At 40.5% G+C, this 13,735-nt stretch overlaps 1 protein-coding gene across 2 annotated transcripts; it reads right to left on the reverse strand.

Annotated features, from left to right (window-relative positions):
* Positions 1 to 750: 750 nt before the first annotated feature.
* On the reverse strand, positions 751 to 12,577 carry rbm25a (RNA binding motif protein 25a). 2 transcript variants are annotated; one of them, XM_077539198.1, is made up of 18 exons: positions 12,381 to 12,577; positions 11,994 to 12,117; positions 10,786 to 10,835; positions 10,527 to 10,685; positions 8,480 to 8,537; positions 8,190 to 8,350; positions 7,913 to 8,098; positions 7,736 to 7,819; positions 6,922 to 7,202; positions 6,398 to 6,509; positions 5,709 to 5,798; positions 5,550 to 5,623; positions 5,299 to 5,449; positions 3,476 to 4,178; positions 1,861 to 2,168; positions 1,683 to 1,781; positions 1,238 to 1,285; positions 751 to 1,152 (listed from the first exon to the last, which is right to left on the reverse strand). In XM_077539198.1, the coding sequence occupies exons 2-18, from the start codon at positions 12,097 to 12,099 to the stop codon at positions 1,060 to 1,062; spliced, it is 2,763 nt and encodes a 920-aa protein (XP_077395324.1). In that variant the 5' UTR covers positions 12,100 to 12,117; positions 12,381 to 12,577; the 3' UTR covers positions 751 to 1,059. The 2 variants fall into 2 exon arrangements, with proteins under 2 accessions (XP_077395324.1, XP_077395326.1); XM_077539200.1 differs by lacking the exons at positions 10,786 to 10,835; positions 12,381 to 12,577 and having other exon boundaries at positions 10,527 to 10,652.
* Between the last annotated feature and the right edge of the window lie 1,158 nt (positions 12,578 to 13,735).

Consider the following 13,735-nt stretch of genomic DNA (forward strand, 5'->3'; position numbering starts at 1 on the left):
GTATTTGAGTTTTAATCCAACTTTAGTTGACAAAAATAAGGAGCAATTGACTTCTGGAGGTCGAGACCCAGTTTGTGGTCTCAGTAAGACCAAGACCAATCACTATGCACGATGGTAGCACTTCGCAATGAAATTGTTGTCATCGTTATTAATAACTGAGGATTAATAACTATGAATGAAAAAAATGAATAACTAAAACTAAATTCAAGTTTCTTGTCAAAATTTGCACTGGCTGATTGCTTGGATTTTTGACGTCTATAGTCGTCATTGGCAGTGAATGAGTTAAACTGGTGGTGGCGAATTACACACTGGACACTCGCATCATAGTGCGAGTCACGTGTGTTAATGTTAGATAAAAAGGATGATGTCGCTTCTGTTAAAACTAAATACATTTCGATAGAAACATTAAGTAGACAGATTTGATTTACTTTAGTAGGCCACATAAAATGATTTGGCAGGCCTGACCTGGCCCCGCACGCCTTGAGTTTACCACCTGTGACCCAAGGCAAGTCCTCCCTTCTGTTTTTCATGTTTTTAAATTTAATCTGCTGTAATGGAGTGTCGCACAGACCTGGTAATTAATATCAGAAATTTGTTCTTGACCAGTGAGCATACTGCGCTAGCAGAGTTTAGCAATACACTACGGCATGTTCCGACTTTTTCGGATGACAAAAATTTGACAATCTTGGATTATAACAAAAAGGACATTACATCCTTAAACCGAGGACTCCATTTACAACAGAGAGCATGTCCTTAAAAAAAAGCTGACAGTATTTATTAGGTAACACAGTTGAGCAGTGCTTCACCATGAATGATTTACTGGAGAACAAATGGGGAAAACACAGTTTTGTCTTTTTTTTGTGTTTTTTTTTGTTTTGTTTTTTTTTGTTTTGGGGGGAGGGTGGGTTTTCTGTTTTTTTTCCTAAACCTCAACAAAAATACAACGTAAGGTTTCTTCATGCAATATCGTGATGTAGTCATTTCTTTCCATGTTCGCAGCTCCCGTCTTCCGGGGGCTGGCAAGCTGGAACTGTGAGCTAAGCGGTTCAGAGAGAACGTTTATTTTGCTAGTCCGATCTTCTTGAATTCCGTTTCAAATATTAACAACCGCCACATTTTGACTATGAACACTTCTGCTTCCTCGTCGAGAACCTAAAAAGACAAACAAACAAAAACAAAAACAACTTTGGTCGGTGGTCTTGTAAAATGAAATAAAGTTGTAAAGCGTCTGACTTACCATGGCGACATCATCGAGAATTCCCTGAGGAGTGCTGTGGGCCATCACCTATATGGGGGTGAAAAATCATTAGAGGAAACATGCATTTTTCCCGACAACCCTGTGGAAATCAGACAATGCTCACTCCGCCCCTCAACAATGAGGAGGACAGCTTTGTGCTATCATGGGCTGCCAACAAAAAGGTGCAAAAAAAATATGTTGGAAGACATAAGTTGTGACGTTACAGTTGGCCTTACTCCCATCCCGCCTTGTAGTCATTGTGTTCCTTCCTTCCTTCCTTCCATCCTGTACTATTTTCTACTCATCACTTCCCATTCACATAGTAAAATAGTTCCATACTGCTGTCTTGTTCCACCCTAGGTCTGACCAATGAATAGGCATCCCGTTTTCAACCACACATTTCGTCACAACGAGACCCGCCACACAGCACAAGACAATTTCGAACCTTTGAACAGACGAAATCGACCAGCGTTGCTTCCTCCTCGCCAATGTATTCAATGATTTTCTTGTTGATCCACGGTTTAATGCGACGATCCATCAGTGTCTGCCGTGACGACAAGTTTCAAGCGGTTAGTCAATGTTCCTAACTAAATATTTACTACAAACATTTATGTTTATTATACCGAATCGACCATGGACCAGTCCAGCGGGTAGGTGAAGAGCTCGGGCCGGGCGGTGGGAATCTTCTCGATGAGGCTGCGGATGTTCTTGCGCTTCTCCTCAGTGTTGACGCTGCCTTTGGCGCCCGACATGTCGGCGCCGTCCAGGCCCAAACTCTTGTCGTCGTCGCCGTAGTCCAGGGGCACTAGCTTCCTCTTGCGCGGCTGCTCATCGGCCTCCTCTTCGTCGTTGAACTTGTTGAAGATGCTATCTGCCGCTGACAACTTTTTGCGCTTGGCAGCGTGCAGCTGGCTGGGACTGTTTGTAGCACCTGGAGGAGAAGACGTAGTGGCTTAAATGTGTAATATGTCACATATGCAAGTCATAAGTCCCAAGTCTTAACCTGCGCCAAATTACTGTGGCTAAAATCAAGTCAAGTCCTTATGAGATTTTAAAAGGGAAGTCAACCCCAATTTTTTTTTGACAATATGTTCTCTGCAGCCCCACTAGTCTAAATACGGTATTCTGGTTAATATTGCGTTAGTGGAATATGAGTTAAGCAGCAAAATCCAGCCATTTTTATCCATCTCTAAAAACCAATCACAGCGCAGCTTCAGAAAATTGGTGAGCTCTAATTGGTTGTGGCTTGAGCCCTGAGCAACATCTTCAGTCGACAGCAAGTGGCAAAATGGCCGCCCCTGAGATGGATAATAACGGCTGGATTTTGCTTAATAACTAGCGATGTAACGATATCCAAACATCACAATACAATATCACGATATGAAGGTCACAATACGATAATTATCACAATATTGGGGGTCAGCGATCTTTAAAAAAAGGTCACAATATTGTTTAAAAAAAAAAAAAAAAAAAAAAAGCTCAGTCTTGTGCTTTTGTACTTAACAGCAATGCATATACACCCTCTACAATCTCTAATAACAATATTGAGGCACTTACTTATTAATGCACGCACACATTGAGTTCCTCCACATATAGACTCGCTTCACCAAGTACATTACGTTCCCCTTCACCTGACAATTATTGTAGATTTTAAACATAGAAGGGCCAAAACATCCCTAATGAAAATTAAATTGCACTAATAAACTAGCCACCAGAGGGTCCTAGAACTGCACAAATGGAAATCAACCTGATGTTTTTAACAGATGTGTCCCCTTTAAATATTGTGAACATGACGATATTGTGGCAGTTTTAATATCACGACATTGCCCTTATCGTTACATCCTTCATAACTCATATTCTAAACATGTAATATTAATCAGAATGTCATGTTTAAAATAGTGAGGTCCCATATTATTGCTAAGGAATGTTTAAGGTTGACTTCCACTTTAAGTAAATTGAGGCAAATAATTGCACGATTAACTGTTCAGCACATCCTAAGTCAAGTCATACACTCACAAAAATTTAAGGATATTGAGCTCATGGGTTAATTTTAACAATGAATCGTTTCAGTATATTTTGTACAAGTTGGCTGTTTTCTACACTTAATTCTAAACAACAAAATGAGCAGTCAAGTCAAATCACCAGATTTAGCCAAGCAAGTTGCAAATCCTAAAATCGGTCTGACTCGAGCCCCCCACCTCTTACAAAAGGGCGGCTTTGGTTCGACGGATTACCCACCCAGCTTGAGACTGAGGCCAATCTTGGGCCGGTGCTCCTCGAGAGGCTGCACCTCAGGCGTTTGCTCGCCTGGAACGCCACCGCCGCGAGGGGAGTCGTTGCCAGGCGTGTTGGGCGTGGCATTCCCGCTGGCAGAGGACACAGAGGGAGCGGTGTTGATTGGTCGCATGAGGGCTTTGAGGTGCAGCCCAGCCTCAGGTGAATCCCCACCATTGTGGGCCACATGCTGTTGCTGCAGTTGCTGCTGCTGCTCTTGTTGTTGTTGCTGTTGTTGTTGCTGTTCGTATTCCTGCTCCATCTCTTCCTCCACCCGCCTCCACCGTCGCTGCCGCTCCTCCATCTCGTCCTCTTCGTCCTCTTCCGAATGTGGCGGAGGGTCTCGAGGCGTGGGCTCAGCGGGCTTTGCTGATGCCCTCTTCTCCCGATCCCGGTGGGACTCTCTGTGGGACTCTCTATGAGACTCTCTATGCGACTCTCTGTGGGACTCTCTGTGGGAATCCCTTTGGGAATCCCTTTGGGAATCCCTTTGGGAATCCCTTTGGGAATCCCTTTGGGAATCCCTTTGGGAATCTCTTTGGGACTCTCTGTGGGACTCTCTGTGGGACTCTCTATGGGATTCTCGATCCTTTTTCTCCTGCTTCACTTTCTCCTCGTTTTCCAGCTTTAAAGGCGGCTTCCGTCTTCGCTCGGCCTCTTCCTCCATCTGCACAGAGCGAAACACTTAAAGGTTAGGAACTTTTTACGAGGAGCTTTCCTTTCAAGGCACAGCTCGGAGATGAATCCCTTTTTTCTTGCTGTTTTTTGTACGGTAGTTTATAGCGAGTTACATTTTCAACATGGCTGCGAACAAGGTGGAGGTATCTTACAAAACCGCTGCCAGTTTTACCAATTACGGTGGTGACCTTGCCTTCTTGTACAACTCTACATGAAAGATAGTAAGAGAGCTAGAGCGATGAAAAATGGTATTGTTCGATACATACAATTCAACGTCCCTTTTTTTTTGTTAAATTGTTCAACATTTAAAATGGTAATTAAAGACCCTGACTTTTTTTTAACAATGCATTATAAGACAATACAAAGATATTGACACACATTCGGCCCACCCCCCAATTTTTAATTTTTATTTTTTTAAAGTTTAACAAATACTAAAGGACAAAACACTGAAAAATAGTCAAATGTTCAGCTTGAAATTCTTATGTTGTAATCGTTAAGTGGCCAAAAAATACGATATTTTATACACTCTACCGCCCTGTATATAATTTTTTTTTTTAATTAACCCACAAATTTTTGTGAGAGTGGGAAAAAGAATATTGTATTTTAAATAGTGTTAACTAATTAATTAATCACAAAAAATACTGCATTAATCATATAGCAACACAGCTTAATCACACTATTAATTTTGATGATCCTTTAGCTAACAGCTGATGGTTACGGTTAAAGGTAGCACAGGTTGTGTTTGAGCAATAAACATAACTACATGCATTAAACTAAAGCATTTAATAAATAAATGTTTGCGTATGACATTCAGGATATTTGTTCATGTCAAACTATTGGGGTCATTTTTTTTCTCTTTTAAATCATGCAAGTAATTAACTGATTAGAAAAACAGGAGGATGAAAAAATTTGAAGACGTTCTCATATTAAATGTTGAAAAAATAAACAGGTGCTCCTTAAATTTGGCGGGAAAATAATGTGGCTAAAACAATTAATCGTGATTAATCAAAATTGTAAGATGTGATTGATCTGATTTTAAAAAAAAATATCGTTTGACAGCTCGAATTTTAAAGCCATATATGCCCGCTCAACTTCTGGGATAGACTCACCCTTTGCATTTCGGCGTCTGGGTCAGGGTGACCCTCGGCCAGGAGCCTTTGTCGGATCTCCTCCAGTTCCTCCTTCTCCCTCTTGCGGTCTCGCTCGTCCATCTCCATCTCCTTTTCTCGGTCGCGGAGGCGCTTCTGCAGAGCACTGCCCCTGCAGGGAGGACATTGATTAGACAAATGAGAAGAAGACAAAGCCCATCATGTTAATAATAAAAAAAAAAATTAAAAAAAAGTTATCGAAAGGCACCAACCTGTAGTATTTGGGATCATCCCGGTCATCGTCATAGTCTTCAAGGAATTCTTTTAGTCTTTTGGCCTCTTTCATCTGACGGTGACAAACAATAAATTCCTTTAGATTAAACAATCAACCAGTGAAATAATAAAATAAAAATACTATGAGTTTGTCTTACAGTTTCGCGGCTCCGCTCGTCCTCCCGCTCCATTTCCTTGCTGTAGTCGCGGGACTTCTTCCTCTCACGCAGTTCCCAGTTTTTCAGCCGCTTCCCGAGGGGAAACAAAGACTTGTTAATCAAGAGAAACACACTGACGAGGTGCACTATTTGGAGTCGCCACGTTGATTGTTGTGCAAAGAGGTTGTTAACAGGAATAATTGGCGGGAGGCATGAAGGCACAGTCTTACTGGATTCAGCCTTGGACTGAGTTTATTCCTATTGTGCAAAAAGCATGTGTGTGTGGTGCGGAGGGGTCACATAGAATAATTTGAATTTGGCACTATGTAGCACATGTCAATTTTCAAAACTTATTGAATGTGTTTTATGTAAATCTGCAAGGTTTTTTGTAGTTATCATGACTTTCTGAAGATGTTTTATGTAGACTATGTCCATTTAAAGGAGTTTTACAAGGAAAAATACCCGTTTTAAAGACTTGAAGGCAAATTTGAGAAGGCACATTATGTTGAATTATGTACATTTTAAAGAATAGTTAAAGGAATTTTATGTAGAATGTCAATCTAAGAGTTAGAAGGAATGTCAACAGTGAAAAAATTTCAAGTGGTATGTCCATCTTCCAAAGAATGTTACTTTAAGACTAAGCTCTTTTCATGTAGAATAGCTCCATTTTTTTTTTTTTTTTTTATTACCTCCTGATAGGCGGCCTCCTTATCTCGGAGTCTCCTCTCCAATCTCCTGCGCTCATATACGTCGTCCTCATCTTCATCGCGGTCCCGTTTTTTGTCATCTCTAGTCCTCTCTCTGCGTACAATAAACAGAATACAACAACACAAAATGACAAAAATTGATTTTTAATGTCAACAATTTAAGACCAGGAGTGTACAAATGTATGGCCTGCACTGAGAAGTCCATCTCCCCACGCTCACTGAAAGCATGCAAGAGCGTGCGTGGCGTCACCATTGCTACAATATACTTCATATAGCATATTTTGTGTGGCTTGTCGGCGCAAGTCTGAACATTCAATCAAATCTCACTGGCTCTCAGCCCAGAAATGTATTTTTAGTGTGCCTGTGCGAGTGGGTGAGATCATTAGGCTGATGTGCGTACGCTGCTGCGTTCAGATGCGGCATGGAAAAATCACCAACTTAACAACAAAAAGATGCGCTTCGGATGCGAAACATGGTACCGTTGTGTTTGGATGCAACAAACTAACCTGGAGCGGCTGCGGGCTTCGCTGATGTCTCGACTCTTCTCCCTCTCGCGCTCCCTCGTCCTCTCCCGCTCCCGTTCACGGTCCCGTTCGCGCTCCCGCTCCCTGTCCCGGTCCCGCTCGCGTTCCCGATCTCGCTCGCGCTCCTTGTCCCGCTCGCGTTCCTTCTCTTTCTCCCTGTCGCGGCGCTCCCTTTCGCGCTCACGCTCCTTGTCCTTCTCTCGCCGCTCTTTCTCCAGGTCCTGTCGCTCCTTGTCCTTCTTGCCTTTCTCCTCTTCCAATTTCTTAGGTAGAGCAGAAAACCCGATGGTATTAGGTACATTGAAGTTCATATCATCAAGGCTGATGTGGTAAACAAGTGGCTAAGAAGTAACAAGTAGTAATCTATGTTGACCACCTCTATTTCTAAAAATTTCTCAATTTTCAATTATGTAGATTTAACATATTTCATACTTCTTGAAGATATTTTACATGGAATATGCCAATATTTACATTTTATGGAGACACTTTTTGGAGGAATTTTATGCTGAATACCTCAAAAACAATTTCAGGGAATGTTGAATGTCCGTCCATTATCAGATGTTCAAAAATCACTTGTTTAATTTATTCTTACAACCGCACCAATAACTTCTCATTTAAATTTACTTTTAATATTAATGCAACATTAAATAAAGCCTGCATTTTGTGTTAATTATATTCAATGTATGAAAATATCTCAAAACTAATTCAATGATATCATGAAAACCAATTAATTGAACATTAATTTCATTTTTATATAAATACAGTAACTAAATAATAAACAACTATGAAAGTTCACCTTGTGTGTGTCACGGAATTTGCTGATCTCTCTGGAAATCAAGTCCCTCTTGTCGTCCTCAATCTCCATGGCGTTGATGTCATCCTGACAATTCACACAAAAAAAAAAATACACTCACAAACACTTATTACATGACGAGCAAGGGCCTATGAATTGTTGCCCCATTGTGGCCAATACCTCATTTAACTTGTCTTTTCTCTTCTTGCGAAGTTGTCCGTTGCCGTCCGCAGAATTGGCGTTGAGTTCACTGGAATACTCCCGGATGAGAACTTCAATGGCGCCCTTTGCCGCCTGGTCTCGACGCAGCGTTTCTTCATCCAGCACCTCGTCCTCATCCTCGTTCTTACTATCGCCACTTTCTCCCTGTGGAGAAAAAAAAACAAAAAAAAAAACGGGTCATTTTTAAATTGAATAGCATTGAAGTATCCTTGACATGGGAGGTTGCTGCGCGTACGCCATTAGCGCTCTTTTTCTTGGCCTTCCACTCGTCGAGCTGCGCCTTGGTCTTAGCGTCTACTTTGACTAGCAGCTTCTTGTCACCCAGCATCAGCTCATGCAGTAATCGCAGTGATCGCAGCGTCGATTCGGGCTCCTTGTACTCGCAGAAGCCAAACGCTTGTGGAAATAGGGAGGAAAAACAAGTTCAACACACCGAATGTATCCTCGTGAGTGAAGACAGTCATTTTGTACACACTGAAATGAGCTCACTGAGCTTTGTTTAGTTTTTTTTTTTTTTTTTTTTACCTTGAAGTTTCCCAGAGGCGCCTTGGACTCGCTTCCAGCTTAGAACGATACCACATTTCTTAAAGAAGAGACAACACAGTGACAATTAACATTAGTATGACTGAATCTTCACAGTTATTGGGCATGCGCAAAAAAAAAAAATCTAATTTATCTAATTTTTATTTTATTTTTTTATTTTTTTAAGAGTTTAGATTGTAAACATTATCTTTCATACTGTGAATAGGCACCACACTTGAGTTCCACCGAGAGACCATTTAATATGTGTATGTATATGTGTATGTATGTATTGTTTAGAAATGTAGCTGAAATGGTCAAACGTAAGAAAAAAAAATGCGTCTATCTACTGAGATGATTATTCCTACTTGCTTTTCCTGAGGGGATAAGGGAAGCGTCAATTTGAGGGAGTTGATTAGCTTGTATTAATTGAGGGCATGGCACTATTTGGGGAAGTACTGCACTCGTATTCGGCATAAAAGATTGTGGAGCGACCACACATCTAGTGGAACATTAGTCGTTACTAAAGACGCTGACTCGACAAGCAGTTTCTGTAATGTGATTAACTGCCATGTTAATTGATTTCAGAACGTTAAGGTGCTACTGTTTTGGTTAGCAACAACGTTCAAATGAGGAGTTGGGGCACTCATTTGTCTTAATAAAGGCACAACCACAATTTGGTCAAATACTACATGCCTATTAGAATGCTAATAATAGTCATCATCATCTGCATATATAACCTGAACGATTGTTTAGATGCTGCTTGAGTTAGTCATGGCTTTTAAACAGGCTAACGTCCATGTGTGAACAACAGTGTCATGGGAAAAGAGGAATCTACGTGAGGGCAGTGTTGAAGACGATGTCGCACACAGCGACTAAGATCATAAGCCATTTAAAGCAGTGATTCTCAAAGTGTAAGAGAACCAATAGTGTTACGGGGGCTCCCTCTAATGGTACGCGAAACAAAACGTTAAATGTTCAAACTGCATAATGGACACATTGTCCAGTAATTTTATTTTTTTCCAATCCATTTGTATTTAAAAACACAGTAAGGAGGAAGGGGTTCCCAATCACCAGGCCGCTCAATGCAAAAATGCCCTGAAGTTGCGAATCAGAAGTGCAAATGATCAGGATAAATTTTGGACCATTCCTCTTGACAAAATGGCTGCATTTTAGTAGAATTCCTGAGATGTCTGGTGTGAATAGTATCTTGACATCATGCTACAGCATGTTACAGCATTTCAAATCAGGGTGAGGTCAGGACTTTAGATATACACTTTTGCATAAAGCTGGAAAAGGTAATACGTGTCGATCAATAAAGGACTCTTGATGTTATTGTTAGACAAATTGTAAATGCAGTAAGTTCTTCACTGTTCTTCACTTCTTCTAAAGGAGTAACTGTCCCGTGAAGATGACAAAGTACAGCGTATAATGCTCAATGACATAAAAAAAGAAAACCCTAGAGTGCTGGCTCAACATTTACAGTTAGAAAATGCCAACATGTTGACAAATTTACCACATGTAAGGCATAATTAAACTAGATTGAGGTTCATGGGAGAAAAAGGAAAAATACGCTGCTGTCTAAACCTAACATTGCTGCACGTTTGACGTTTGCTAAAGAGCACTTGGATGTTCCACATAACTACTGGCAAAATGTGTTATGACAGAAGAAACCATGTGTGGAGCAAAAATGTCGAAGTACACCAACATCAGAACCTTATCCCAACTGTGACGCATGGTGGAGGGAGTATAATGGAATGAGTGTGCTTTGCTACCTCAGGCCCTGAACAACTTGCTATCATCAATGGAAAAATGAATTAACAAGTTTAACAAGATATTTTGCAGAAGAATTTGGTGCCACCTGACAATTGAAAAAAAGGATGAGTGTTGCAACTTGACACTGATCCAAAACACAGAAGCAAATCAACCCCAGAATGGCTTCAGAGGAAGAATATGCAGACACTAAACTTTTATGTGAGTACCTCTTTTTTTCAAGGCAAATGTTGCCATATATAGCTTTAGTAAGGTTTGCATGTTTCTGTTCCAAACTCACTGCCAGCAGCTGCCTGACCAGCATGTCGGACGCCTTCTCGGAAATGTTGCCCACAAACACGATGGTGGTGGGGCCGTCCTCGGGTTCCTTGGCACGGAAGGCGATCTTGTTTGGAAGCATCGGCTTCTGCGCAACAGAAACTGTGGTTGGGACAAGAACCTGCCCGAAACAAACAAAATGTAAACAGAAAGCCAAACAACAACTGCAGGTCATCTCATTTACAATAGGTAAAAGGTATAATAGGTCTGCTGTTACTCACTGAGGGAGAGGGGGTCACGACACCCATGTGAACTGGTATCATGGGAGTACCTGAAATTGGGAGGGGGGAAAGTATATATTAAGGCCTAGATACACCAATCCGACGGCATGCGTCATCTGATCAGTGTATAAATTACTTATAACGGATCGAGTTGGAATAAGTCTGGGGCATTTCCAGCAAATTCGACATGTTAAATCGGCGTCGGTGCATTTGATCACGGAGATCGGCTATTATCTAGCGAATTAGTGCACGGGGCAAGAAGAGTAAGTGACGAACGCGGACAGACCGTACTCAACTCAACGTTATGGTTTTTCAGGACAGCACACATGAATATTAAAGTCCCCCATAAAGCGGATATGATCATATTTTAGTATGATTTCGGCAAGATATGCAAAGTTTGAATAAAAAGTCCTTATTGCATTTTGGAGGTCGGTAAATGACACAGCACAGTGACAGTTTGGCCGACGTCAAAGAAGGTGGCATCAAAGCTGTTGATGGACGTGGTAAACAGACAGTTTACAATTAAATTAAGCACAGCCAAGCGGTAGTAATTTGGATTAATGTTACGTTATAACTATAATTTACTTCTTTTTTTTTTTTTTACTTTTACCATGAATCCAGCACCTGTCTGTCCCATGTGTTTGTGCATGTTGCACTCGCTAGTTGCAGATTTGCTTTTTTTTTTTTCATGAACTAAAACATCCATAAATTTTAGTCCAGTTTTTATTAACTGATGTACATTTTCGTCTCATCTTCATTAGTCGACGAAAATGCATACTGATTTAGTCCCAGTTATTGTTTATTATTAAGGGTTTTAGTTCGGTGGAAAAAAAGTGTCGGCAAAATTATTTTTGTTTAGTTTTTATTGACGAAATAAACACGAGCGGGTGGTACAATAAAACCGGTGCCATCCAAGCAACAGAATACGTCTTTCCTGCAACAACATTGTCTCTCTATTCAATTAAATAGGTCCAGATTTTACACTCAATGGGTTCATTTGTAAGTAATTTGCAACAAGACCATCATTACTTTAATATTCAGACTTTTTGTGACATTTTTGATTGATGATTGGTTTGCCTTGAATGTTTCCTCATCTAAAATGGGTGCCTCGGGTCACCTTAAGGTTAGGAAACACCAGCATGAGGCACTGACAGTTTCAAGGGTGTCTATCGGTCCAAAGGTGTCTCGCGAAGTTCCTAATTGGATACCTGGTGGGACGGGCGGGCCGAATGTGCCAAACTGGGGCGGGGGGAGGCCAGGGGGCAGCTGGGGGATGCTCAACGGCTGGCGGTTAAGCGAAGGTGGGAACGACATCGTGAGGGAAACAGGAACCTGTGACGAAAAGACGACATTCCAGCTCAACGCCAACTCGTTCACAAATACACCTCAACTACTTGTTTTAGTGTCAATACAGTAAGGGACCAAGTTATTGTGGAACAAGGCAGCTCCTCTGTCCAAAAAGAAGAAGAAAAAAAACCCGCGGCCTGCCATGTTACAAGTGTGCTAGTTAGCTTTAGCACAGATAGCTCGTGTTAGCTCCGTGGCCTTGCTAGGTTACGTTAGCGAGAGGGAAGATAATGTTCCGAGTTACTCACCTATAAAAGGAGGTTTAAAAGGGACGAACCGGCAACAGTGCGCGTTCGCCCGAACCCAAGCCCATTAAATGTACACCACGAAAAAAAGTGTATTGCAAGTGCGACTTCGGCGTTTGCAATGACACCGGTACTCTTCAGAACACAAGAAAATAGAGGGACCCTTTTTCTTCTCGAAGAGGATCATGGGAAAACGGTGACTACTAGGGAGCAGTGATGCTCTCACAGTCGTCTCGCAGGCGGAAGTCCGAAACCTTTTACTGAAATAAGTTAGCACGGTGGCTGAGGTTATAAACAAACAGAAAAGGAGATACAATTTTAGATATGTATATATAAATATATAAATTATTCTTCTTTTTTTTTTTTTACATACATTTACAAGAGTTTTTTTTTTTAATTTATATAAACAAAACAAAAAAAACGTACAGTTGAAGAAACCGACAATATACGAAATATGTAACTTTAATAATCTAGTATTTCATTATTTTTTTTTAAATTGAGTACTTAAAATATGTCATGAACATGTAACAAAAAGAAATAGGAAAAAAGGGCACTGAATCAGAAAAATAGTACTGTATAATACTGCACTTTATTAAACTTGTAGTAATGGCATAATTAAGTACAATGTAAAGAAACTTTATTACAGTTTTGTTTTTTTGCTTCAATTCAGTAAACATTGTGCTGCTCCTTCTGGTCGGTGCACATCTTGGCCACCTGGGGGCAGTATAATACAGACATACAGATACAATATACAGTGCATGGAGACGCTCACTCCTCAGTAAGCAGAAGTAATTGTCGTTTTATGCAGAAGACATTTATTATCTGTATATGTGTTTGTTGTGAAGTGAGTTCAGTTGAGTTCACTGCTACCAAGAGCATAACTTTATCTCACTTTAGAGGACCTTCCCCTCTAAAAGGGCCTCATGTTCTGGCATGTCTGCATGCATGCTGTTGCTGTAACAAAAATGACGTGTACGTTTGGTATGTGAATATATTATTATTATTATTATTATTATTATTATTTTAAAGGCCAGTCTTCAAAGTGTACATTCATTCATCGTTGTCTAATCCACAGTTCACGTTCATGTTGTGACATGTATGCTTATTCACACTTATTAGGGGGACTAATATGTAACATGGGGTACATGTATATGTTTTTACTTTTTCATACTCCTTTTTGAATATTTGTATTAAGAAAAATACCAATGTATAATATTATGCTTTATAAAAACATACAGTAATGACAATTATGAGTCAATATGTGTAGGAATTCAATGTGAGCTTTAGCACGTAAGTGCCTCAACATTATATATATATATATATTTCTGATGTCAAATATTTGTTTTGGCTAAATAACG

The sequence above is a fragment of the Festucalex cinctus genome, chromosome 12 (genome assembly GCF_051991245.1).
Source record: "Festucalex cinctus isolate MCC-2025b chromosome 12, RoL_Fcin_1.0, whole genome shotgun sequence".
Taxonomy (NCBI): Eukaryota; Metazoa; Chordata; class Actinopteri; order Syngnathiformes; family Syngnathidae; genus Festucalex; species Festucalex cinctus.